This window comes from Pipistrellus hanaki, assembly GCF_964339955.1.
Source record: "Pipistrellus hanaki genome assembly, chromosome: 5".
Taxonomy (NCBI): domain Eukaryota; kingdom Metazoa; phylum Chordata; class Mammalia; order Chiroptera; family Vespertilionidae; genus Pipistrellus; species Pipistrellus hanaki.
This window is the reverse complement of record NC_140507.1, coordinates 69113223-69140941: the sequence shown is the minus strand read 5'-3', so window position 1 is coordinate 69140941 and position 27719 is coordinate 69113223. Positions and strand designations below refer to the sequence as shown.

At 51.0% G+C, this 27719-nt stretch overlaps 1 protein-coding gene across 4 annotated transcripts in view; it reads right to left on the bottom strand.

Moving 5' to 3' along the window:
• The window catches only part of SCARA5 (scavenger receptor class A member 5), a 102201-nt gene extending 74726 nt beyond the window's left edge, over positions 1-27475 (bottom strand). For 2 of the 4 annotated variants that reach the window (XM_084886421.1, XM_084886424.1), the window contains exons 1-3: positions 27092-27475; positions 23949-24061; positions 885-1013 (exon numbers count right to left, since the gene is read on the bottom strand). In XM_084886421.1, coding sequence (XP_084742547.1) covers positions 885-1013; positions 23949-24060 — 241 coding nt within the window. In that variant the 5' untranslated portion in view covers position 24061; positions 27092-27475. Of the gene's footprint in view, positions 1-884; positions 1014-23948; positions 24077-27091 lie in introns of all 4 variants that reach the window. The other 2 variants (XM_084886422.1, XM_084886423.1) reach the window with 2 other exon arrangements.
• Positions 27476-27719: the final 244 nt, after the last annotated feature.

Sequence of the window (27719 nt, the reverse complement as noted above, 5' to 3'; positions counted from 1 at the left end):
CCTGAGACTGGGAGTTCCTTAGCCCCTGGGTCTTAATTAGCTGTGTCTGCAATCCTAGCATGGAACCTGGCACAAAGTAGGCACTCACGTAGGATGAGAGATCGAAATAAACTGATGCTTTGGCTCACTTTGTCATGCCTGCTCTATCTCCAGTGAGAAAGGTGGGCATTGAGCATGCTTCCCTTTGGGTGGGAGTCAGCCTATATTCCTTCACTGTCTCCCTCATGGTGGAATGACAGTGGGTGGTGAACGGGGCAGCTAAAAGCATGGGGTCCTCCATTTGATCCCTTCCTGTGTCCACACTCTTCTCCTTCCTGACTAGAGAACGTGCTCCAAACTTCAGCCCGTCGCCACCAACCTGTCTTGCAGACAGGAACTGGGAGAAGAGCCCAGCTGAATGGGGGAAACCCATCCCACCCCATGAATAGCAAAAAGGCAGCACACTGACCCTGTCCCTGATTAGGTTTAGCAGCAAAGTCTCTCTTGACTGTTTTCATCGCACCCCAGGACAAGGGGCCCAGCCTGCTCTGTGCGAACCACAGTGCAGAGTCCAGAGAGGCCCGGACTAATGCACAACGTCACACGACGATTCGGGGAAAGTCAGACAGCTCTCTGAGCAACCAGGTCTCTGTTCCTGGGCTCAGAGCTTTCCCAAGCTCACACAGTCCCCGCCAACAACTCATCCCCAATGAAGCAGGCAATGCTGCTGACAGTGGTACCAGCTTACTCCTCCATGGTTTCCATGGTGAGAAGGGTAGTGTGTAGGCTCACAACTGTGGCAATCAAGAGCGGAGGCTCCAGCTCTCCAGTTCCTCTCTCTCTCTCAAGTCCCACACAGCTCCTTCCACATCCTTCAAGGCCAGGACAGAAAAGGGTGCTCTTACCAGCTAAGATGAAGATGCCCACGAGGATCAGGAACACCAGCAGGTAGAGCCCGAGGACAGCATGCTTCAGGGCCGACAGGGAGCCCAGCTGGGTGCAGCAGCCACCTGCCCGTCGCTTGTGGCATGGACCTAGACAATAAGGGTAAGGAGAGGAGGAAAAGGAAAAAGACACATGAGAACCTCGTAAGCTTTTTCTCTCCTCGGTCTCGTCTCTCCGCGGGGCGCGCAGATGTTCCCGTGGAGAAGCCTCGCACATCTGTAATGCATCTGTAACCATGAGGAGCTTTTCAGAACCATGACAAGCTTTCGGCTCCCAGCTCCCCTCCCGCCCCCTGTGCTCTTATAAAGTGGTTTTTATTACAGCCTGCATTCAATATTATTTTGTATTAGTTGCAGGTGTGTATCGTCGTGGTCAACCGTGCACTTCCCATAATGCTCCCCTCATGTTCCCAGTTGGCACCGTATATGGTTATGACAATATTATTGACTGTATTTCCTGTAAAGTATGCTGTGCTTTACATCCCCATGCCTATTTTGTAACTACCAAGTTGTATGTCTTAATCCCTTCACCTTTTTCACCCAGTCCTTCAACATCTCTCCTCTCTGGTGACCATGAGCCATTCCTCTGTGTCTATGAGTCTCCTTCAATTTGATTTGTTCCCTGATTTTGTCCTTTAGATTCCACATAAAAGTGAAATCATAGGGCCACTCCCTGAGCTCTTGAACATGTCAGATAGGCATGTCCTCTGCTCATGTGTCCACAAATCCCACTTCCTAGAGCCAGACCTAGCAGCAGAGAAAGCTCCAATAGGCTGGAGTCCGTGTCCTTTACGTGACATTGTCCCATGCGATCTGGAGAATATGGAGAGAATTTAAAAACAGGGTTGCAAACTTCAACCTCGACAGTGGCCGGGAAGGGATGGAAATGAGCCAAGTAGGCCAGGTGGGCCCGGGAAATCCGACGGCGCATGCCTGGTGTGGAAGAGGTTTCGGTGTAAGAATGAAGGCTGACTGTTTCCAGATTTTCAAGACAAGTCAGAAGTCATTTAGAGAAAGCGTCCTGTTTTTAAGTGTGAACAACTCATTTAAAACAACAACAAATGAGACAAAAAGTATAAAACACCAGGGAGTATAAACCAAACACATTAGCATGCTGGATCTGACCGCCGGTTTGCAACCTTGAGTTTAGATTTACAGGAAAACGTAATAACTTCATCCTGTGAAGCTACCCAAGGCTCACCAGCTTCTGGCCCAAATGGAACAGCAACATATCAGTGCTCTACTGGACCTTATGCATTTAGTCCAACCCCTTAAATAATAACACAAATAGAGGATGTCGAATGTTTGTGGTAAACAGAGACCCAGGTGCTCTGGCTTCTGGTCATGGTCAGCTGGACTTCTCCTTTGAGTCACTTCTCTGACTGCCATGCAGAGGCCAGGACGCTCAGTAACCTTCGCCCACTAACCTTCAACTGACTGTGGAAAGGAAGGGATGCTCACCCATCTTGATCCCCGGCAGGGCATGTAAAGAAGCATTGGAGGGCGTTTTTCAAAACATGCATGCCCTATCACGCTTATTCTCAAAGTTAGCACCTGGTGTGGGTGGCGTCTGGAGGACGGTGTGGAGCAGAGAAAGGTTGACAACCAGATGTTGAAATAATTGATATTCAGGAGATGTTTTAAAAGGTGGTGTGAGGTTTATAAATCCTTGGTGACTCTGGGTTTGCAAGGGCAGTATGTGGGGGCTACTTATTACCTCTTAGCACCTCTGTGGCCTCCTGAGGTTAGAAGGGAAATGTTGGTGACAAATTTGGGGCCCTGTCTCCCCAGAACTATTGTTAGGTGAGGAACATTTTCTCATTCATTTAACCCATTTTATTGAAAGCACTGCTGTTATAACAGCTGAGTAGACAATGATCGCATGATGTTTCCATAAAACATTGGGTACAATTTGGAACCAGTTGTCAAGCAATACAAATTCTCGTCAACCCTTAAATATTGGCAGTTTTTGAAAAGTTAACCTGATTTTCCACTAAGACTGGCACAGAGTACAGCTTTCTAACTTGTCCTAAATCTTCATTTCCCGAATTTTTCATCCCTTTTCATGCACTAGGATCTATAACCTGTTTCACTCCTAAATATGTGGGCTTCTTGTATCATTTTCTCTCTCTCAATCTCTCTCTCTCTCTCTCTCTCTCTCTCTCTCTCTCTCTCTCTCTCTCTTGTGAGAGTTGCTGGCTGTCTGGTTGCAACATATTAAAGTCTGTTCCCTTTGAGAGTCAGAATGGTGGGCATAGTATTGAATATTATACAAATACTAGAGACCTGCGGGGATTGTGCCAAAATAGGCTCTCCAACATCCCCTGAGGGCTGCCAGATTGTGAGAGAGTGCAGGCCAGGCCAAGGGTCCCCACTGGTACACAGGGCTGGGGAGGAACCGTGGGAGGGCTCCAGGGCATGTCCAGCCCATCTCATCCAGTCCCGATCAGCTGGACCTCGGCAGCAAGCTAACTATACCAGTCAGAGCGTCTACTCCCTGGTGGTCATTGCGCATCATAGTGTCGGGTCAAACGGTAAACAGTTGGACATTTAGCATATTAGGCTTTTATTATATAGGATGGGTTATCATGAAGGCTGGTCCTGCTCTCCTGCTCTAAGCCCAGCTTCCTCTTTAGATGATGATGAGAATGGTGGCAGAGAACTGCTAGGATGGGTCAGAAGATACCTTAGCTGAAATGTATTATTCATATACTTATCCCAACCACTATGGGCTTCTCCACTCATTTGCTTTCTTTGACCTCTTCTTATTTCCTTTGGAGGTCTAATTAAATTAAACTATATTCTGTTAACTGTTTCAGTTATGGCAGAATCTTGTTTTTCTGGTTCATTATAATAAGAAGTTATTCTCTCTCAAAAAAAAAAAGTTTATATATTTTTTACATGCAATGTTTTTATTGAGACATAGGCACTCTAATTTGCCTGAACTTGAGACAGTCATCCAATAAACTGAATGTTAATTCAGTTAAGGGTTAAGTGCAAACAATATATATTCACAGCTTGACTACATCACAATTTATAAAGTGCCAGATTAGTGCTAACTGTCATTCAGCTTGAATTTTTTCACCAAAAAGTAAGGCCCTCTTCATTCCTTTAGGAATGAAAACATTTTCCTAAGCCAATCAGTCACAAGGGCAAGGACTATTTTTTTTCTTTAATCCCACGTATTAGAACACCATCCTTTTATTTAAAGTCTGTCAGAACAGGAAGAGGAAAATCACACCGCCAACAATGCTGCTAACTTGAACCTTGCCTTTGAGCTCTGCACGTGCGTTGCTAGCTCACTGTAAGGAGGTGGGGGAAGGGGCGAAACGCAGGCACAATGGCCTGGCTCCATTTCATTCCTATCAAAAAAGAGGACTTCCCTTCCCCTCTCCCTGAAGCTTCAATTTAATAGAAAGCACCCTCTGGTGACAGATCCATTCGTCAACTAACACACACCAAGCACTCAGACCTTCCTGAGAGCGCTTTGTTCTTTTAGCAAGACTCGCTTACATTCTATATTAAACAAAAATCCATTTTCAATAGAACATAATTAGGGTTTCAAATGGAGATTTTCCACAACTCGTTAGACAAGCAGAACATGAAGGGTTCTGGCAAGATAGCTAGAGAATATGGCTGTATGGGAAAGACAAGCTACTAAGTCTGCCCAAAACACATGTATTGACTTTTTAATTTAACATGGCAGGCAGCATGTTAGCTGGGTAAGCCATTCAAATTATTTAAGCCGAGTGGAAGATTAAAAACACTCCGAAATAATACAATCGGTAAAACCAGAGCAAAAAGCATACTCACTCATTTTTTAACAAAAACAAAAACAAAAAAAAAGTAAAAGAAATGAGCCATCAAGCTGTGAATAAAAATCGAGGAACCTGAAATGCCTATTGCTAAGTGAAAGAAGCCAATTTGCAAAGGCCAGATCCTGTTGGAGTCCAGCTGTATGACATCCTGGAAAAGGCAAAACTATGGAGACAGTGATAAGAGAGTGGCTGCCAGGGCTTGGGAGCAGGGAAGGCTGAACAGGTGGCGCACAGAGGACGTCTTAGTCCAGGGAAACTATTCTGTATGAGACGCTAATCATGCACACATGTCACTGTACATTTGTGCAAACCCACAGAATGTCCGAAACCATGAGTAGATCCTTATGTAAACTATGGACTTTGGGTGAGAATAACATGTCAATGCAGGTTCATACACTGTAACCACTGTGCTAAAAGATGCTGATAGTTGGGGAGGCTGTGCCTGTGTGGAGGCATGGGGTATATGGGAACTTCCTGTACTTTTTACTAATTTGGATGTAAACATGAAACTGCTCTAAAAATCAAATATATATATATATATATATATATATATATATATATATATATATATTTCTAATGATCTAACAAGCATTTATTGAACACCTACCACCTAGTCCTCTACAGTGGAAGGCAGCCTTCAAGGGCTCTGGATGACCCCTGACCCCTGTGTCGTCTCCTTCTGCATCACACCAGGACTGGTTTGTGTGACCCATGGACACAAACAATGGTACCGGTAGTAGAAGCGATGGTGGGTTGCTTCTGAGATTAGACAAAAGACACGGCAACTTCCTTTTTGCTTACTCTTTCTCTTTCTTGGAACAATTATTTGGAGGGAGGCCAGCCGCTCTGCTATGAACACCCTGAGGAGAGGCTACATGATAAGGAACGGAGGCCTTCGGCCAACGGCCATGCGAGTGAGCCTGGAAGCAGACACCGCAGCCAAATCAAGCCTTCAGATGGCTCCGCCCTGGCCGAGCTCTTGACAGCAGTCCCATGAGAGATGCTGAGCCAGAATTACCTGCCTAAGCTGCTCCCAGACCCCTGCCAGATTGCATTACACATAAATAGGTTTCCAAGCAAAATTCTGATGTGAAAAATTAAATAAAATCATGACTTTCCTTGCACACCCATGGATTCCTCAGAAACTGGGTGAGGTGATACATTTTTGTTGTGAAGCCTCTTGGTTATATGTTATTCAGCAATTGATAGCCAATACAATTATGTTAGACCTTAGGAAATGCAAAGATAGCAAGTCACATGCAGAAAAAACTTTGCTCGTTTGCAAATTCCCAGTGCCCAGGCTAGTGCCTCGCACATAGTAGGCACTCAGGAAATATTTGTTGAACAAGAAATTAAAATATGGCCACCGTCCTTTGGGTGCTCACAGCTGAGGGGAAGAAGACATGTGAACAGGTAACTATTGGTGTGAAGGGTGTATGTGTTTAAGAGAGATATGGCACAAGCCATGTGGCATTTCATTCTGTGCTGGGAGGTGGTCCCGGAGCCTGCACAGGGGATGCAGCAGCTCGGCAGGGCCCTGAAGGACAGGCCTCTCTCAATGGGCTGAAACCCACGAGCCTTCCTCACTGGCTTTATCGCTGCTGGGCAGCGATCTATGGGAAAACTGTGACTTTAAGAAGAACACTATCTCCGAAACCGGTTTGGCTCAGTGGATAGAGCATCAGCCTGCAGACTGAGGGGTCCCAGGTTCGATTCCGGTCAGGGGCATGGACCTTGGTTGCAGGCACATCCCCGATGGGGGGTGTGCAAGATGATTCTCTCTCATCGATGTTTCTAACTCTCTATCCCTCCCCCTTCCTTCCTCTCTGTAAAAAAAATCAATAAAATATATATTTTTTAAAAAATTAGAAGAAAACTATCTTCCTCCATGTGGGAAACATTCTGTAGAAAACACCAAACAAGGCTGCTAGCTATTAAACATAGCTGTCTGTGGACACGGTGGCACACAAGAGCAGATCGAGGGAGAAAATGGCACAGAAAGACAAAGCAGAAACAAAGACAAACGCCACCAAGACGTAGGGGGGCCAAAGGGGAGGCGTTTCCACCTGCAGCGGCCTCCAGAAATGCTGGTGGCATCACAGGAGGTCAGAACGCCAAGAGAAGGGGGCTCGGGAGGCCTGCAGAGGGTACGTCAGTGGCTCCAAGCGAGTAAATGGAAACTAAAAAAAAAAAAAAAAAAAAAAAAAAAAAGCAAAATGACTTGCAGAACAAGCCCCAGTGCCAGGCTGGGCGATGTTTATCTCAGCTCGGAGCACATGCTTCCTGGTGGGCGGGCAGCTGTCAGAGAGCACCCATCCACATCTGGCCTGCGTGCTCTTACCACAGCTTCGCGTCCCCGGGCTATGACTCCCTTTGTCACTCCACATTTTTTAAAACTTGAATTTATTTGGGAAGGCAACTTGATAGCGTCCTCGTAAGTGGAAACAGTATCTTCCTATTACCCATGAAAATAAATACCTAACCACTAAAATAACAAATTTACACCCATGCGTCACTTCGCATCCTCTTGAAGACCGGCTGTGCTGTGTGTAGCGAGAAACACTTGCGAAACGCGGACTTCAGGGAGGGTCAAGAAATCACAGCTCAGTGACAGCTTGCAAGAAAAAAACGTTGATGTTCTCCTCCAAGGAGATTTTATTTATAGAGAAGCAACACCAAACTTTTCAGATGCTCAAGACTAGATGCTAAGGGTAGAAGGTAACACATGAGGGATGAAGTCCCACAGAAAAGAACCTCGCCAGAGGACCTGGGACACACCTCTAGCTGTAACTTCCTTATTCACTAGTGTCTGTTCACATCTCCCTCTGCCCTGTGTGTCTGAAAGGTCCTCTGGGGCTGGGTGTGTCTCACCGATCTCTCTCACCCCATCCACCAGCACCCGGCGGAACCGCAATAACGTTCTTCGCAAGGACAAAGACATGTGTAAGGCATTTATTCTTGCTGCGAAGATCATTTCTTACATTTGTCTTACGCAAATAGCTGACACATTTTTTTTGTTGGTTGTAAAAACATTTTTTATTTTTTTTTTTTGTGCAAAATGTTGGTCTGAGAAAAGTAAATAAAATCTTGGCTTTGTGTGCTCACCAATGATTTCGGATTGGCACTTGGTGCCCAGATAGGTAAACGGTGAGAGCAAGCCCTTGGGATTGAACCGGCATTTTAATCCTGGCTGCAAAGCATCATCATACATTGGAACGTCTTAGACATCCTGAGGCCTGCGCCCCAGCCCTGGACGTTCTGATTTTGATTCGATGATGAAATCACACTTTGATGGCACAGAGGTACACAGTTTGTGGCGTAAGGCATTTGTCATATCGACAGAGAAGGTGAGGACACATTCTTGGAAAAAAATCGATGACATGTCTGGCTGTTATCAGAGCTTGGTTTATTTTTTAAAATGTTGATCTCTTTTTAACAAGATACATTCAAAATGGAGTTGTCTCAAACTATTTTATTATCCCCAGCGGCTAACATGGCAAAGGGTTCCTTTTAATCATGGGAACAAGAGTACTCTCTAAAGAGCTTTTGCTCAAATGTTGTCTGCGGAGGGTGGGGAGGTGCTTGGGAGCCAGGAGTAAAGATCAGAAAAGGAAAGTTTATCTGAAAACCACTCAGGCCTAGACAGCTGAGCTGAGGAGGAGTGAGGAGATGCCCTACCCCCCAGTGCCAATGCCACGCTAATGTGGGAGCCTCAGAAACTCTGGGTCCTGGTTTCCCTCACACTCCCACAGGGGAACTGGCACGGGTTTGGGGCTCTGTGCAGGTAGAGTCCAAGCACACACGGACACACGGACAACTGTGAGACCACGAGCGACCGACCCCCTTTGTTAATTTAGCGCTTCCTTTTTTAAAAAAAATATTTTATTGATTTTGTACAGAGAGGAAGGGAGAGAGATAGAGAGTTAGAAACATCGATGGGAGAGAGTCATCGATCAGCTGCCTCTTGCACACCCCCTACTGGGGATGTGCCCACAACCAAGGTACATGCCCTTGATCGGAATCGAACCTGGGACCTTTCAGTCTCCAAGCCAACGCTCTATCCATTGAGCCAAACCAGTTTTGGCAAATTTAGCACTTCCTTGACACTATAACTTTTCAAGTTCTTAATCTGTTCGAGTTTTATTTTTCCTCCATTCAAAAAAACAAAAACAAAACAATAACCAATTCACAAACTGTATCTGAGTGGGTATTTGCTTATTTCCAATGAACCTGGGTCTACGCAGCTTAGAAAACAGGATTCAATGATTCAATTGTCACCTAATGGGGTTTTACACAGACGGTCATTTTCTCTTTGTTCTCTTTATTCCACAGCTGGTAAACAGCAGGTGGAGATAAGACTGTGGGTCTGGAAGGGACCACAGAGCTCCTCTCATCCAAGGATCTTCTTAAAACCCTCAAGGCTGACTATACCGCCCTCGCTCTGGTTACTCACCACTCACATTTTCCCTTGTCTTAACGCAGCCCCAAGTAACCTCTGCCCTTGAGGCTGCCCTCTCTTTCTGGTTTTAATGGGAACCTCTGTTTACTTTCCCTCAGCAAAGGGAAGAGGAGGGAGGGAGACGGGGACACTGCAGAGGGCCGCCGCCCACTTGCAGTTTCATCAGAACTGAATGTGGGAGGGTCCCGAACCACCCACTGGGGTTACATCCAACACCGGTCATCTCTGCCTTGTTGGACCGTAGACTTGAGTCCTCCAGGCAGACGGCCCCAGTGAGGACACCAGACGAAGGAGACCACTGTCTTCTGCAAGATGGGGTGCGCCTGAGCCTTCCACATCCAGTTCTGAGAAAGGAAGAGGGGATGGGAGGAGGGACGGCCAGAGCTCATTCATCTTAAATGTTATGATGACCCAGAACAGTTTCTCCTGGTCCTCCTAGAGACATCTTGCAACTTTGCAACTTTCCTGCAATATTTGTTATTTTTCTCAACCCCTATTGATTTCCCAAGTTACTCTGCATTAAAAAAAAAAAAAAAAAAAAAAAAAAGGAAAACAATCAAGGGCTTGTGAGTTTGTTTTCTGCAGGACCACAGAGGAGGAGAAGGGAGTCTGGGTGGTCTGCAGATCACGGTGCAGCTGAGGCTGAGGGGCGGAGAGAAAGCCAGGTGGGGGGGAGACGAGGGCAGTCAAGGTGAGCTGGAGTTGCTGCCACCTGGAAAGAAGCGGGGAGCCAGGGTGTCCCCAGGAAGAAGGAGCTGTCCTGGGGCTGGCAGGAGATGCCCACGCTTGCCCAACATGGGCAGTGCATGCATCGGAGGAAAAGCTGTCTTCGTGCAGAGGGACTCAGATAACAGCAGGCTAAGGGCTCTGCCTACATTCAGGACAAAAGACCCACCTTCTGCAGGGCGGCCCTGGATCCCTTTGAAAAACACTCCCCATTCCTCTCCTGGCTCCTTGTCAGAGGAAATAAATCATCCAGAGACGTGTTTGCAGTGTGGCAGCCAGGGCTCAGCTATTTTATTTCCATCTTTAGACCCTACTCTTTCCAAACCGCTGGTGCCACCTCCTCGCCCTCTCCCCGTGCGCCCGGTTTGATGAATTGGTCTATCCTCAGGAGGAATGGATACCTTAAATACCCCCGGTCTCACTCCCCCAACGTCTACCACCAACCGAGCTGGAAGGGCCATGTGAGTATCTGGTTTTGAAGACAGGGCGTCTAAGGTCCCAACCTGTGCCAACTGTGTGGGAACAAATTGCACGTGTCCCTGAAGCCTGCAGGCTCAGAAGCCCCTGCGTGGTGGCCTGTGCACAGAAGGCAGAGCAGACTGAGCCACAGGAGGGATTTCGGTGGATCTAATGGAAGACGATGGACCTCTTATCACCTGGAAAGGCCTGGCGCCAACAGTTACCAGGTATGGAGCTTTAAGAAAAGATACGGCAATGGCGGCATAGCGAATAATGTGGATGGACCTGCACCCGTAAATCAACAGAAAATCAACAACACAGGTTTGTTGAGTCAGCTCCCAGAAGGCAGGGTCTGTGACTCATCTCTGGAGCCCACAGGTCCTGGCATGTAGCAGATGCTCAATTAAATCTGTTGGCTGTTTGCAGGTAAACGAGACGAATAACTAGACACAGACTTCGTAGGAGGGCCATTCGCAGAAGGTGGAAGAAGGGCACACCCGGCAAGCCAGGGGCCCTGAGGCTGTTTGTCCCCCGGAGTCCAGGGAGCAGGCAGGCTCTTGTCAGCGCCACCTGCTGGCAAGATAGCCCTTCTCACCTTGAGCCCGTAAACACCCTCCCGGTGAGGATCCCCAACATAAATCCACATGCTTAAGTCAACTCCCCTGGACAGCCTGGATAACCTGCTGGCAAGATAGCCCTTCTCACCTTGAGCCCGTAAACACCCTCCCGGTGAGGATCCCCAACATAAATCCACATGCTTAAGTCAACTCCCCTGGACAGCCTGGAAATGCTTAGAACGCTTATGCCATTACATTTCCGTTTTAATGGAGGTCAGGGCCGAGGGTGCAGTCCCATAGTTGGGAGAGTATCCCGAGGCCTTCACGACCCCGGAGAAGAAGATGCAGACATAAAACTCCCCGGGGAGGGGACAACGTCACGCTCATTTTTATTCGAGGGCAAGCTCTGCGATCACTTTCACTCGGAGACACTTTTAAGAGGGGATCGTCTGTGAAGCAGCATTCGGGGGGAGCGGGCACACACCTTCCAACGGGGAGGTGCGGCTTCCATTGGGGAAGCGTGTCCTCAGTTTCCCCTTGTCCTTGTTAGACCTCTTCAGTCTGACCCTCCTGATCTGATTGCTGCTGTCTGCCCTCTTCGAGTTTCCAGTCGGTCCTATCTTCCTAGTCCCTCCTCCATCCGTCAGGTTCCCTGTGCTCCCTCCACGCCCCACCTCCCTAAGAGACCTGTAGAGGATAGAAGCTCTAACTGTCAGTGAGGTGTCAGGAGAGGAGGCGAGCAGTCAGCCCCTCCCTGCAGCCCCCAAGGGGAGTAATGTATTTATGTTATTAAAGTACAGCTGGCATACGGAACCATATTAGCTTCAGGTGCAAAACCTAATGGTGTTACATTTGTATGCCTTACAATGTGACCACCACCCGAAGGCTAGTGATCATCCCAACAGGACTTCCTAAAGGTCTGGCTGCTGTGAACCCCTTAGTCAGTGGTTGGCAAACTCATTAGTCAGCAGAGCCAAATATCAACAGTACAACGATTGAACTTTCTTTTGAGAGCCAACTTTTTTTAAAAAACTTCTTCTAATGCCACTTCTTCAAAATAGACTTGCCCAGGCCGTGGTATTTTGTGGAAGAGCCACACTCAAGGGGCCAAAGAGCCGCATGTGTCTCTCGAGCCGCAGTTTGCCCACCACGGCCTTAGGCTATCCTGGCTTGCACTGTGTCTCAAGCCAGACAGCAGGAAGAGAGACAGTGCCCCGGAGCGGGCAGGCTTTGGCACGCCGTGCAGAAGGCTGGCACCATCATAGGCACCTCAGCTCTGTGGCTGGGTTTTCCTGGTCACTGGCAACCAGGTGTTCGGGGTAGGGAGCCAGGCCAGCGTGGCTCAATGAAGGGGAGCCATGTATTATCATCATTTCTGTTATTATCACTTCCAAAGGACCCAGCCGCCCCTCCCACCACCTCCGCCAGCCTCCTGGCCTCACAAGGGCCGGACCTGCACATGGACATTAGACTTGAGGCCAGACCCCCATGAGGTGGTGGCGCAGGGTCGCTGGTGGGCAGAGCATTTCTCTGCCTTGAGGTTAGTGTTGCCAGCTTCTCCCAGGAACCACGTTAGACCCTGTCATAGCGCTGCTCCCCAAACCTAGCTGTGTTTATAGCTATTTCCTGCCAGCGGCACCTCACAATAATTCGTTCCGTCTGTCCCCTGCCTTTCAGTCATTTATTCCCACGGCCCCGCCCGAACTTTATCATCCGCCAGAACGTCTCCACCCCTGAAACCCTAAACTCCAAGAATCCGTTCTCATAGCCCCTCAAGGTCACCAGGGACTCCAGGCCTGGCACCGAGAGGCGGGTGAGAGCTGTGCGGAGGGGTGGGGTTTAAGGATCAGGCAGCTGTGGCTTTGAATCCAGGCTTTGCCTCTGACTATTGAGATGACCTTGGGCAATTTACTTCACCTAAGACTTCATCTTCTCATGGACAAACTGGGAACAATCTATATACATAAAAGCCAAGTGAATAGAACAACAGAATGACCAGAATGACCAGATCGACTAGCAGCTATGATGCACACTGTGGCCTCAACCACCTTCGGCCCCTCACCCCAGGCAGTCCCGTCCTCTATTGGCCCCTCCACCCAGATCGGGGGCAGGGCCAGCTGGCCAAGTGCCTGCAGCCCCTCCCCTTGGCTGGCCCCACCCCAATAGCTCCCCCAACCCGTGCATAAATTCATGCACCTGGCCTCTAGTAATGTATCCTGAGGTTTGATGGGAAAATTTTATTGAAACGCTGAGCACAGTGCTTGCTGTCAATTTTTTAAATATGTATTTTTATTGATTTCTGAGAAAGGAGGGGAGAGGAAGAGATAGAAACATCAATGATGAGGGAGAATCATTGACCACTGAGTCACTCTGGCCACATGCTCAATTAAGGGGAGCCATTATTTTTATCGCTTCTATTTAATCACTTTTAATGGATCCAGCCCCTCCTCCCACCACTTCTGCTGGCCTCCTGGCCTCACAAGAGCCAAAGTGAACTCCAGAGCTCCTGCTGCTGTAAGACAGCCCCTCTCTGCGGCCCGCTGGCCACACACCACTGTCAGGTAGGACTTCATATGCTTCTCACAAGACCCCTATCCCAAATTCAGCCTCACCATAGTCTCTGCCCCGAGGTCAGCCTGAGCACCCCACTGAGCGCTCAGCCCGTCTTACATCAGTCCCAGAAGCCCCAGGATTCCCCATCACCCACTCTAAGCCCCACATAGCCTTGTGTATCCTCCTTTGACCCCAATCTTCCTCCCCAACTGCTGAAACCTCCCCACCGTGGCCCCTGGACCTCCCAGTCAGTCTTCTGCAAAATCCCTGATTTCTTCAACCTCTGAGCAGAACCTTTCTTTTACTTCTTATTCTAACTGAAACCTGCTCCTTCGTGGTCCCAAGTGAGGGTTCTCACTCACATGCTCATACCATCAGCCTAAGGATATAGAAGGTGGGTGTGTTTTTTTGCTACTCATTGCTACTTTCAGAACTTTCTTTCTCTCTTCTCTCTAAAACTTGAAGGCTTAGGGTTTCGCATCACAAGACTGTATTTCTCCTCGTTGCTAAGGGGATCAGCTCCTCTCTCCCTCTCCGGGCTCACTGTGCTCTCTCAGTCTCCAGTTCTAAGTCCTGACCTCCTCTCCTCTCCTGATTTTGCCTCCATCCCGACACTTCTGAAATGTGGCCCCAAATTCAAAACACACACTGGAGTTTGAAGGCTCTGCATGAGAATAAAAGATATAAATACCTCTGTTATTTTTTTATAATGATTACATATCAGAAAGATAATATTTTGGTTGTATTAGGTTAAAATGTATTACTATCTCTAAAATAGTTTCATCTGTGTCTATTTACCTTTTACACGGCTACTAGAACATTTAAAATTTCATGTGGGGTTCACATTACATTCCTATTGGCTTTGCCAATAATCGGGACTCTTCCTTAATCCCGATTTCAAAGTCCCCTATTATAGGCACCTGTCTTGCTGCCCTTCCTCACCAACACTGAATCGGGTGCTGCCTGACCTCACCAGGACCTACAACCATGGGTCCGCCTACCTTTCCTCCATCTCTCCCCACCAAGTCCTTCCTTCCCTTTTTATCCGATGTGCATTCTTTTTTAAATCCTCACCTGAGGATATGTTTTTATTTTTGTTTTTATTGATTTTTAGAGAGAGGAAGTGAGAGAGAGAAAGACTCCCCAGCTTGGGGTCTCACATCACAAGACTACATTTCTGTGAAAGAGAAACATCGATCAGTTGCCTCCCATACGTGCCCCAATCATCCAGAGCAGTGAGTACCGGCCAATGTGCTGAGCCATTGGAGGAGAGTGGTGACTTGGTGTATGGAACCTGCAACCTTTGGTGCACCTGATGACACTCCAACCAAGTGAGTAACTTGTTCAGGGCCTGATACACATTCTGTAATCTACGTTATTCACTCTCTACTCCCACCCACCCCTCCCTTGTCCCCCTCTAGCTTCTTCATATCCCGGTGGCATCACTCTAACCCTGGTTAGGTTTAATTCTGTCACTCTGCACTTCCAGCTGGGTGTCGCTGGAGAAGAGAAAACACGCTGCCATGTTGATTGGTCTGACTTGAAGCACCTGATCACTACACCCAGGTGGGCCCGGTCGCCTGTCCAGCAGGCTGGTCAGCTGTTTCTAGCCCATTCACACGCTCAACTCCCAGGTGCCTGTTCCATGCCTCCTCCTCCTGCTTCACATTCTGTTTCCTATTTGACTGAAAACACAGAAGCAATGAGGAAATGCTTCCTTAAGTTCCCACCACAATGGAGCCATTGACCCGTGTCCAGGGCCCCACACTTTGCCTTCCTGTTATCACTGTGATCACACTGTTTGTGCTCGTGGCTGAGCCAACACCCATGACTGCACAACAGATTGCTTCTTCTCCTACTTATTCAGGGACCTAACTCCAGCAATTCTGCTTCATTAACATTTCCCTCCACATGGTATTGCTCCATCAACATAAGCCACACTGAGGTTTCTTCCATCTTAAAAAAATAAAAATCTCCCTAGACCTTCGTTCCCCATCCATGCTTATCCTCTTGCATAAAAATCCAGAATTTTTCCAAAGAATTGCCAGTATCCACTGCCTCCAATTCCTTTCCTCACATTCTCTCCTGAACCCACTCCAATCAGCCTCCTCCCACCCGGCTTCACTGAAACTGCTCTGGCCAGGTGTTATGGGCTGAACTGTGTCCTCCCCTCCCCCCAAAATTCCTGTGTTTAAGACCCAATCCCCAGTACCTCAGACTGTGACTGTGTGTGGAGATGGGCTCTTTAAATAGGTGATTAAGAGAACATGACTGGGTATCTAATTTGATGTCCTTATTAGAAGAGAACAATTGGACGCACAGAGACACAGCAGGGTCACATGTGCACAGGAAAAAAAGATCATGTGAGGACACAGCAAGAAGGCAGCCGTCTGCAAGCCAGGGAGAGAGGTCTCAGGAAAAACCAGGCCTGATGACACATTGATGTTGAACGTCCAGCCTCTGGAACTGTGAGAAAATACATGTCTATTGTTGAAACCACACAGTCTGTGTGGTATTTTGTTACACAGCCTGAGCTGACTGATACACCAGCTCACCACTGACCTCCAATGGCTCAGCCCATTGGCCGGTACTCACTGCTCTTCCAATGTGACCTTTCAATGGCATTGGCACAGTTGGTCACCCCTTCCTCCTCAATACACTTCCAGGGCTCAACCCTCTTGCTTGTTCTTTCACTGGTTGCTCCTCCTCAGTCTCCTTTGCTGCTCCTCCTGACCTCCTAACCTCTTACACCGCTCAGCATGGCGTGAGCCAGAACTCTTTCCTTGGGCCTCTCCTCATTTTCACACACCTCACCGGCTTGCCAGCTCTAACCTAAAAGTATAGAACCAGAACTGAGTCACCTCTCACCTCCTCCACTCCTTTGAGGCACCAGCCTTTCTCACCTGGATTATCCTACCAAGACTTGACCCCAGATGCCCTCTATCAGTCCACTGATTCTTTTCCCAGCCTCATAACCAGGTGCCTTAAAATCAGAGTCTGTATTCAAGGTACAAGGGTCCTCTTCATCTCTTTCAGGTCAAAACCTAATCCACTGTATTCTGGCTTCTCTCCACCCAATCCACGACATGGCTTTGCTGGAAAAATCTAACGTCCTGCTGCAGCCAGAGTAGCGGTTCTAAAATGCAAATCAGACTTTAACCTTTCACTTCTGTGAAACCATTTGCTGGCTTCCCAGTGTCTCCAGAAGCCCGACTCCTATGGATGGTACAGGAAATCTTTTCACAATTTGGCTTTAGATTCATATAATTAAGAGTGTATTGCCTAGCCGGGGGTGGCTCAGCAGTTGAATGTTGACCTAGGAACCAAGAGATCATTGGTTTATTAGTAATTCCCAGTCAGGGCACATGCCCAGGTTGCAGGCTCCATCTCTAGTAGGGGTCATGCAGGAGGCAGCCTATCCATGATTCTCTCTCATCATTGATGTTCTATCTCTCTCCCCCATTTGCTTCCTTTCTGAAATCAATAAGAAAATATTTAAAAAAAAGAATGTGTGAGCTGTAGAGTCAGTGAATCTGATACCAATTGCTATAGATTGAATGTTCACATCCCACCGAATTCATATGTTGAAACCTAAGCCCCAGTGTGATGGTATTAGGAGGTGGGGCCTCTGTGGGGAGATTGGGTCATGAGGGTGGAGCCCTCATAAATGGGTTGGTCGCTTTATAATAGACCCCAGAGATTTATCTATCCCCTTCCCCATGTGAGCACACAGTGAGAAGACAGTTTTTATGAAGCGGGTTCTCATCAGACACCAAATCTTCTGGCACCTTGATCTTGGACTTCCCAGTCTCCAGAACCATGAGAAGTCAATTTCTGTTGCTTATCAGCCACCCAGCCTGTGGCATTGAGTTACAGCAGCCTGAGTGCGCTGAGACACCAATCCCTCCTAACACGGAGATCTTGGGCAAGTTACCAGGTCTCTGTGCCGTGGTTCCTTCATATGTCACTTGGGTATAATAAGGAGAATCATCTCACTGGGTTGATGTGAGGATCAAATGAGCTCATACTCGTAAAATGCTTAGAGCAGGGCCGGGCCTGGCCTGGCGGAGCTCGATAAGTGAGTGTTTATTACCTCCCATCGTTATCCTCCCTCCCTGGGCTTGGAAAGTCCTTCCCTGCCCCTTCTTACAGGCACCCTGGGCCCTGCCCTCTGATAGTTTGCTCCTGTGTCTATTCCTGCAGGAGGCCTTCCTTCCTCCCCAGGGCAGACTGGGGGCTCCTTCTCCTCCCCTCTAACTGTACTCTGCTTGTTCTTCCCTCTGAGTATTAATCAAATTATAATGCAACTAGAGGCCCAGTGCATGAAGATTCATGCACTATACCGCCAATGTGGAAGGAGCTCTCGGGGTGTCTGGGCTCTTGTCACTCTTCCCTGTCCCCTCTGCAAGAACCCAGGCTCCAGTCGGGGACAATGAAACCCATCCCTCCACCCTTCTGGTAGCAAACCTCAGGAAAGCCCTCCGGAGCCAACTGCTCCGATGTGGGGGGGGGAGGGGGGGGCTCCACCTCATGCACGCCACAGAGCCGGAGCCCTCAGGACCCAGGCTTCCTTCCCTTAAAGGTTCTTCTATCTGAGAACTTGGACTAAAAGAATTTGCTCCATTTCCTTATCTATCTAGGCTTCCTGAGGAAGTTCATTAACTAAAACAGTGCTTTTTTAAAAAATAAGTTTTTATTGATTTTTAGAGAGAAAGGGAGAGGGAGAGAAACATCGATGTGAATGAGAAGCATCAATTGGCTACCTCCCGTACACCCCAAAACTGGGGATTGAATCTGCAACCTGGACATGTGCCCTGACCCAGAGTCAACCTGGGACCCTTCAGTGCACAGGAGACACTCAGCCAACTGAGCCACACCGGCCAGGGCAGAAACAGTGCTTTTTCTCTAGCAGAAGATTAGAGCCAGGCCGGGGTCCCTGGGACGTGGTGTGGGTGTTTCCCAGGAGACCCTGGGTGGCAGCTGCTCCTGACTCTCCTCCTCATCTCTCACTCCTTTTTCCCTGTGTTCCCAAGATTGGCAGGGAATCCCTCCATTCCCCCCCACCCCCACCCCTGCAAAGGTCAGGGAGGTGAAACACATACGTTTTGAGGCTCAACTGTGCGTGAGGCGCTTTACGTGGGTTATGCCGCCCGATTTCCCCACTGCTCCCGTGAAGTGAGTAACAGTATTCCCATTTTGCTGATGGGGACACTGAGGGCTCGAGGCCGGAGAAGCAGATGGCCCACTCACACTAGGAACCACAGGGTTGAGTAAAGGGAGTGGTCAGGGTGTAAGGAGCCCACAGGGTTGGAGTGGCCCTTGGGCTGTAACCACTGCCAGCCCCAGGGTCAAGGAGGGGTCCAGGGCCAGAGAAAGCCAGCGTGGAGAGGGTGGCTCCCACGGAGCTATGACCTTGCAGGGAAGGAAGGACACAGAAGCCTGAGGTGACTCCATAGAGCGGGAGTCGGGCAAGTAGATACCCCAACCTCCCTTTCTCCTGTCCTCCCACCTCCTCCCAGGGCGGCTCCCCAAAAGCCAACCCCAGCCTGGCAGAGCCCAATGGTGGCGAGGAGGAAGGAGGGGCAAGCAGAACACACCCCATCCCAAGCCCAAGGCCCCCGGCCACTCCGTCTATGGATTCTGCCCAGACCTGCCAACCTTCAAAGTCCAGGCTCCTGCCGCCTCCCGGCTGTTCCCCAACTTGTGGGGCGACAGTCCTACAGGCAGAGAGACCCTCGACCCACCCACCAGGGGCCACACGTGCATCCAGCAGTGCTTCCCGCTCTGCTCTGGTTTCGCAGGAACAGAACCTGGGAGCATCTTGGTGCTGCCCAAGTTCATTCCCTGCTCATCGCCTGCTTCAGCGCCCAGGTCTCCAACCTGTAGAAGGCGGTGGCCCTCCGCAGGCCCCAGCAGACCCTCCCAGGAAGTCCACTCCTCCCCTCGGGCAGCTGCCCAGCAGCCCTGGTCTGCGCCAGACGCACAGGGAAGAGTTGATTGATGAGCAAGTAGAAGTGGGGGTTCCCCTGGGAGAACAATTTCACTTTACGGGGAAGGAGCACCAGAACGGGGAGCTCGGGCTCTGAACCCAGCAGGCAGGCGTGCAGGCGCGGCCAGGAGCATGTGTAACTCATTACCGCGGCAGGCCTCCACTTGTGGCCGGTGGAGGAGGAGCCACGAGTGTGGTGGAGGGTCTGAGGCTGCGGGGCGAGCTGACTGCAATATTTTTCTGACATTAACGCCTCTCTCTGACCCTCAGAAAGGGCCGGACCCAGCCAAACACCACCCCGCCCAGGCCTCCTCCTCCTCCTCCGCCTCCTGGCGCCAGACTGGACAGGCTTACGGCTATACAGGCTAGCAAAGAAAGGCCCAGGGAAGGTGGGAGCGGACGGAGAGGAAGGGGGAGAGGAGAGACGAGCGAGGCAAGGGGGAGCAGGCCCCACAGGTCCCTGTTGGGTTTCTGTTCAAAGGAGGTGAAGTGGGCATCCAGGCCAGAGGAGGCCTGGCTACAGGACCTTGGAGGCCCAATTCTGCAGTCACTCCTTCCACGTTCGCCCAGCAAAGCAGGTGCAGCCAATGCTTTGCACGTGGAGACGAGACAAGGTGGTGAGGCAGTCCTGCCCTCGGGGCCTTCCCATCACCAGGGGGCTCCGCTGGGAATGCTGAAAGCTCAGACACGGGAAGGAGGCGGGTCCTGAGAGGTGCCCCACCAAGGGGTGCAGAGAAGGGAGAGGTCCTGACGAGTCACAGAGTGCGGTGTGGGAGGGAGCCCTGGAGGACGCAGGAGTGGGGCGAGGTGGCTCCTCGTGGAGGAGGCAGAGGAACCCAGGCACTGAGCAGCCCTCACCTTCCCTGTTCACCTGGTGAGTGGAAAGGGTACAGATAAGGGCCGGGTGGGAGGCGAAAGGAAGGAGAGCAGAAGAGGGGAAGGGAAGCTGTCTGCGTGTGACCTGTGAAATACCACGTTTGCCCCCTGACCTCTTTAAAGTGCCACCCCCATTAAAGTCCAGGTCATATCCTGTATCTGGGCTGCATTTCTGCAACTTTGTTCCCCAGATCTCAGTATCCCCACGGCCAAGAAGAGGCACCCCCTCTCTTCCCCACCTCCCTGCCTTCAAGGGAAGAATCTGGAAAGAACGCAGACGCCTGTGAGGCCCACCAGACGGTACCGTTTTGATTCCATCAAGGCCCACAAGTGGCTGTGCTCTCCCTCCCTGTCCTCCCTCTGCCCTCCATCTTCTTTCCCATCAACTTACACCCACCCCCACTCCCATTCCCACTAGCCCCACCTTCGTTTCCCTCTCCTGTTACACTCTCCAGGGATGAGGATCAAGAAAAAGCAAAATCCTGGGGAAACAGATCAAATCTGGCTGGAATTTCCTCAAGCCAGAGCCCACCACTTTGCTCCTATAAACAAAAGGGAAGAGGATGGGGGGGAGAAAAGGAGCCCACCAGCTTTTAGGTAGCTGGCTGCATCTCAACACTCTAGTCTTTTGGGATTCCTGGTTCTCCCTTACCCCAGCCCCCCACACCCCGCCCCACCTCACACCCCCGCCCGCCCCACCTCACACCTGGCATCCAGGAATGAAGATTTGGGAAGACCCAGATGATTTGGAATTCAGATTTAGAAAACATTTGCTTGGCTACCGTTAACTTTCAAGGACCCTGTTTTAGTTCATTCATTCATTCATTCATTCAACAAATACTCAGTGAGCACTCATGATGTGCCAGGCCGGGAGACATCCATGAACAAAACAGAGATGCTGCCCTTGTCCCCTCGTTCTTCCCGTGAGAAGCAGACAGTGAGTGACACACGCAGTCAATAGGAAAATTACAATGGAACTTTAGAAGGACGTAGACTGTGGGAAAAAATGGGGTCCGAGGGCAGGGGTGGCTGGAAGGCCCACCGGGGAAGGTGAGGTTTGAGCAGAGGCTGGAAGGGGGTGAGGGAATGAGTTGAGTTGGTTGGGGGAGCACCTTCTGGGGAGCAGAGGCCCTGGCGGGCATGCCGGCAGGTTCAACGTGGAAGACAGCTTCCTCCGCCAGGTCAGCGCCTGGGTTTTCACTCCCGTTGAGGTGGGAGCCTTTGCCTGGTTCTGCTCAGGGTAGCGGCATGTCCCAGGTTAGATTTTAAAAGGACCACGCCCTAAATGCAATGACCAAACCTTCTCTGTATGCAGGGAGTTAGAGCGAGACAGCACCTCAGAGACACTCCAATGCCCCCACGTGGCAGATGAAGACACTGAGGCCCAGAGACGGGATGTCTCTTGGTCAGATCACATGCTCTGGGAGAGGTGAGTCAATCTCGATCCCACATCTTCCAAGCTCTCCTGGCCATATTGTGTGGGGTGCTGGGCCTCAGGTTACCCCTGAGGAGATTTGCTCTGATCAGATCTCCCCATGGCTGGGGTGGGGGTGGGGGGCAGAAGGGAGGTGGGGGGGAGGGGAGGAGACTGGAATGCACAGTGGCTAAGGTTATTGCTACTTTCCAATCCTCTGCTCCCAGTAATCTTTGTTTTTTAATTTGGGGTTCAGAAAAATGGAGAGTAAGATAAGGTACGAGGAAAAGGGTACAATGGCCCAGTGGCACTTCTAACCCCAGGCCTCTTCTCTCCCTGGGGTCTCCCACCCTGCCCTTCCCACACTGGCACCCAGGATGGGCCTGGCGGTCCTTCAGTCACCACCACTGTGCTGGACCCCAGGTCTCTCTTGCTCTACCAGGCCTCCCTACTGATGGGCCGTGGGAAGAGGGCTGGAGCAGGGACACAAAAACCAACTTGGCCTTTGCCGATGTGCTGGTGGGGACAGGCTGAGCCTGGCCACTGACCGAGTGGCCCCGGTCCTTCCTCTCTTCCCGGGTGGCATTAGCCTGACAGAACCGCTGGCCTGGCTTAGTGCCGCTCAGCCGGTCATCCTTCCCCCACCTACCTCTTTTCTTAGAGAGTTGTATTCCACCTGTAAGGCCTGTTCCCGAGAGGCTTCTCCCTGCTTGACTTCAATCATCACACATATTTTTGCCCACTTTATATGCTGGGTAATCCTCCGCATGCCAGTCTTTTCCCCCGGGGTCATAAAGGCTCATAGGGCAAGGATGGTTTAATTTCTCATGGGAGTGTCCTGGCTCCTAGCCAATAGCTTGGCACATGGTGGGTTCTCAAAATATGTTTGTTGCCTGGGGTCCAGAGGAAGAGATGTGATGGTGGGCAGTTGACTAGGGCAGCAGGAGGGGGTGTATTGGTCCCAAGCCCAAATTTGCCTTGTCTTCCCTCCCGGCGGAGACTGTCCTCCATCGCTGCCTTTCTAAGCCACGCAACTTCCCTTCCTACACATAGCACCTTTTGGGAGAAAAAAACAGGCTTGGAGCATGAAGGAGAGTCATTTCTATTTTGAGTGATTTCACAACAGAGGCGGCTCGCAGAGTGGAGCACAATGAACATAACCTTGAAAAGGGGCCAGCATGACAGTTAATTTTGCGTGAACCTGACGGTGCCATGACAGTGCCCAGGTTAAACATCATTTCTGGGCGTGTCTGGGAAGGCGTTTCTGGGTGAGATTGGCTTTTGGATTGGTGGGGCTCAGGAAAGCAGATTGCTCTCCCTCATGCGGGTGGGCCTCATCCAATTAGTTGAGAGCCTGAGTTAGAATAAAAGAGTGGAGGTGTTTGCTTTTGGTTTCCTGCCCAACTGCTTGAGTTGGACCATCTCACCTCATGCTTTACAACCCTCAAGATGCTATTTAGACCACTGACTCCTCTGGTTCCAGGCCTTCTGACTTGGACTGAATTACACCCTGGCTCTCCCGAGTCTCCAGCCTGTAGATGGCAGATGGCGGGACTTCTCAGCCTCCATAGCCGCGTGAGTCAATTCCTCACATTGTATCACACCGGTTCTGTTTGTCTAGAGAACCTGACTCATACAGACTCTCTCTATTTCACTCTTCTGTGAGCTCCGTTCTATGCATCTTTGATGTGGGGGAGGAGGCTCTCCACTCCTGCACTCAATGCAAAGAGAAGTGTGTGCATTCACGCAGCAATTTATGCAAAGCACCTACTAAGTATTGAGCTCTGTGCTGGCTTTGTGTGGAAATGGATCGTTGGCTCCTAACCTGAGAGGGTCCAGGCTAATTGTTTCGGGTGTCTTTGTCTGACCGCAATCTCACTCACTCAGAGGAGAGAGGCGAAAGGAGTCAGGAGACCTCTATGACGGATGAGCTGAATTATCCCTAATGCTTTTCTCAGCTTCCATAAGCTTGTCTGTAAAACAGCTCCTCATCTTGCTAATCACAGAGTTGTTGAGATGTATGAATGAGAGGACATTTGGAAACGACCCCTCAAGGCAGGAAGTTCGCCACATGCAGTATTGGGCAGGAGGTCCCCGCCCCCGGGGGCAATGCCCAGGTTGGGCGCGGGGCCTGGGGCAGATCTCTCCCCTGGGCCTGAGCCGCAGGCACTCACCGTCCTCACACAGGTTCAGCTTGGACAGGCTCCTGCCATCGAAGGGCTCCTCGAAGAGGGAGCCGGTGTCGCGGTCGCTCACAGTGTTCAGGTACATGGCTTTGTTCTCCATCCTGTCCTTCAGCAGCGGTGGAGAGGCAGCGAGTGGAGTGGGGAGGGAGAGAGAGAGAGAAGAAAGGGAAGAGAGAGAATAAACTGTAGGTGGAAACAGAAGTGAGCAGGTAGAACAAGGTGTCCACCCTGTGGCCCTGAGCCTGATCACTGGGCTGCTGTCCTCCACCGGTGACATCTACAAAGACCGATTCCCCCTCCCCAGTTTCCTCATGCTTCAGAGGGCCAAGGCCCTGTGAGCCCTTCTGATAGTGGGGATCTGTCTTCTTCCTTCAACAGCTCTCGGTGGGGCGGGCGCCCTGAACTGGGGCTGGCACCCTCCAGAGACCCCTGACTTCAGGGCTGGGAAGAGGCCGTAAATGAGCAGTTGTCAACCAACTGCCCTTCTGACAGCCAGAGGGATGGAGAGCAGATTCTGCTCTTGTCTTTTCAAGTAATGAGATGCCACACTCCTGCATACCCATGTGTGCATACAATACACACGTGTGTGCACACACACGACATGTGCTCAGATACACACACATGCATGTGTACATTCACACATACATGCAGTATTCACACACATGCATGCACTCACACACACGCACACACACATACACACACATGCACGCACAGTCAGGGTGTTCACAGTCTCTGCAGGCCTTTCTCCCAGCCTGTGGGAGAAGGGGCAGAGGGGAGCTACATCTCTACCATGGTCTCTTTTCCCTGCACCAGGGGCTTCCTGGAGCTCCAAGACAGCTCCTACCCAGCTTCTCTGGGCTGCAGTTGTGTCCAGTCCAGTTTGCTAATCTCCCGATAACCTCCATCCATCCAAGTCCTCCACCCAGTAAGGGCCTCTAGGTGGGTCCCTGAACAGCTCCACTGCTGCTAAGTTTCCTAGTTTCAGAGCACTGTGTGCAGCACCCCTCCCTCTGTCTCCGTGGGATCCAGCAAGCAGGAGGCCGGTGTCCTCTGCATGCGGTAACCCTCTCGTGGCCAAAGGCAACAGGCGCTGCTGCCCGGGTATTCAGGGAGCCAGAGCCGCCATGCTGGAGGGAAGTGTAGAGATGGGCGTGGGCCAGCGTGGCCCCATCTTCACTTTCACCGTCCCCTCTGGTGCTCAGCTCCTGGCAGAGCTAGGATACACTTGTAGTTATGTCAGATGTGTCTGTAGGGCGGCCCCATCTCTGCTCCCTCCGCACCCCTCAGCTGGCGGAGCAGGATCCGGGGGAGCTGGTTGGGGAGACGGGCTGGCCGAGCAGGAGGCCAGATGTGAGTGAGATGAGATTGCAGATGCTCAGCCAGCTCTGCTAATGTTTGTTACTTGGGAATGAAACCTAAGCATGTTCTTTCAAACCAAGGTTTATTTTAGACCCTTCCATCGTTGGTCTCAGAGCCATCTTTGGGCTGAGTCTGTGCTCTCAGGCCAGGAACAGCTAGCTGCCGTGTGGGTGATAATAGAGCGAAACCCCTCATGTGTGCACACATCCCACAAACTGCAGTCCATTTGCCATCCGGGGCCTCTCTGCCCTCCCAGGAGCACTGTGGGGTGGTGTCAGTCTGTCATTCCCATTTTAAAGACACACAGAGGCATAAAGAGGCAAGAACCAGGGATGTGGGAGAGGGGCAAGGGGGCACACAAACGCTCCCCACCCAGGGCACTGGCTCAGCATGAGAGTGCTTTGTCCTGGAAGGGTTAGCCATCCCTTTTGGTGACCACCTTTAGGGCCCAACATGAGTCAGTTGAGGGGGACAGGTGGGGCTCTGACAGCCGGAAGGGGACAAGGCCATGGAAACATGGGAGGTGTGGACACCCAGGTGCCCTGCGGAGGAAGCCCAAGGAGCCCGCACCTCTGTGTTGCCAGCCAGATTGAGACCTTCCTCCCCACTTTACCTCTTAGAGTGTCTCGCTGGTGCTTTTTATTGTATTTGATGGTGCATTTTAGGGCTGAGGCTCTCAGCCATCCTCAGCCCCACCCCCGGCCCTCTGAACAGGCCAGCAGACACGGGGTCCTTTCCTGGCTCCACTCCTGTTACTCGGAAACTTGACCCAATCAGCTGAGATCGTGCAGCCTCAGGCAGCCCTTTCTGCGATGGGGAGAAGCCCATCTGCCTGCCACGCGGTTACGGAGAGCTTTGTGTGGGACCGTGAACGTGGACGGGCTTTACGAACAAGGGCACGCAGGAAGTCGGTGGCAGTCTGGTGAGAGCCATGAGCCCCAGCATCTTCTGATTCTGCCTAGCAGCCAAACTAGGAGGGTCTGCAGGTTCCTGAGGCCTCCTTGCCACTTTGACAGGGTCAGGAATAATGCTGTTAGGGCGCCCTTTGCAAAGGCGATCGTGAGTGCGGGCCAGAGCTAAGATCCAGACCCGACTCTCAGAGTCCCTCTCCTGGCAGCAGAAGGACTCGGTCAATTCTCCCTGCTGAGGAGGTGGCATGAGCCTTGCTCGTTGCTGCAAAGAGGGTGTGTCTGGGACCCAGCACCTCCTGCTGCAGGGCGCACAGCTTTTCTTTGGATCCCTAGCTGTCATGTGGCCTCTCTGGAGAGTGGATCCCTAAGTGGGTCTGTAACACTCTCCTCCTCTAACTGTACTTAGTTAACCTCAATCACAACCCCAAGCTGGAAAGGTGTAGATGTTTTATAAATAAGCTCTCCTTTCATATATATTCCACCAAAAGGCATGTGTGCACAGACATAGAAGCACACGCATGCACACAGACACACACGCTCGCACGCACGCACAGACACACGCACGCACATGTAGGGAGACTGTCACCCATACCATCTGCTCCCCGAATCGGCTCTGGAGCACTGTCCCAGCCCTGGAATGCTTGTCCCTAAGGCAATAGCTTCCTCTGGCCCCAAATGCAGACTCTCAGTCGCCAGTGCAGACAGCTGGACCAGGGCCCCTGGTTCTCCTCAGGCTGCCACGGGGCCCTTCCCACCTAGGGCTGGCCCCTCCCTGCTCCAAGGCCTGAGGATCCCTGAAGACCGTGTCCTCCCGCTGCCAGGTACTGGGACAACGTTAGTGTCAAAGTGATAAAGACTCACCTTAGGGCCTCCACTGAGGCTGCAGAGGCTGTCCCCTCAGTTCCCGGCGCCCATGGTGGCTGGAGAGGTGGCTGCTACTGCTGCACCGAGACCCAGGCAGCCCCTGGGAGCCTGTCCCCACAGCCAGCCCAATCCAGAACAAATCATAGAAAGAGGCTGTTGGGGGTGCCCAGTCACTGGTCTTGGGGTCACTTCTCCAGGAGGATCAGGTCAGGAGGTAAGACTCAGCTTTGTGCCCGAGTCGAGCCCTGGGGCTGGGGAGCCCTGTCTGGGTACCTCGCCTGGTTCAGCCAAGGCAGTGCTCGGGAGATGTCCTGTGGAGGCACCAGCCGCTCTGCTAGGTACTGACTGGGATGTGAACTGCAGCTGCTCTGGCGGCCAGTCTTTAAATGCAAAGTTTTTTGGAGCAATTGTGGAGGCCCACCTTGGGGTCTGGATCACGTCCCCCCTCTAGTGGCCACTTTTGGCATTACAGTCCACTCAGGGAGGGCTGCTAGGTCCAGAGCAGAGGAGCCAGCCTTGATCTTCATGAGCCTATTCCAAAGGCCCTGCTCAAAGTACCTTTTGGAAATCGCCTAGGGAAATGGCAGGTAGACCTGGCTTATAATCCATGCAAGGAAACCAGCCT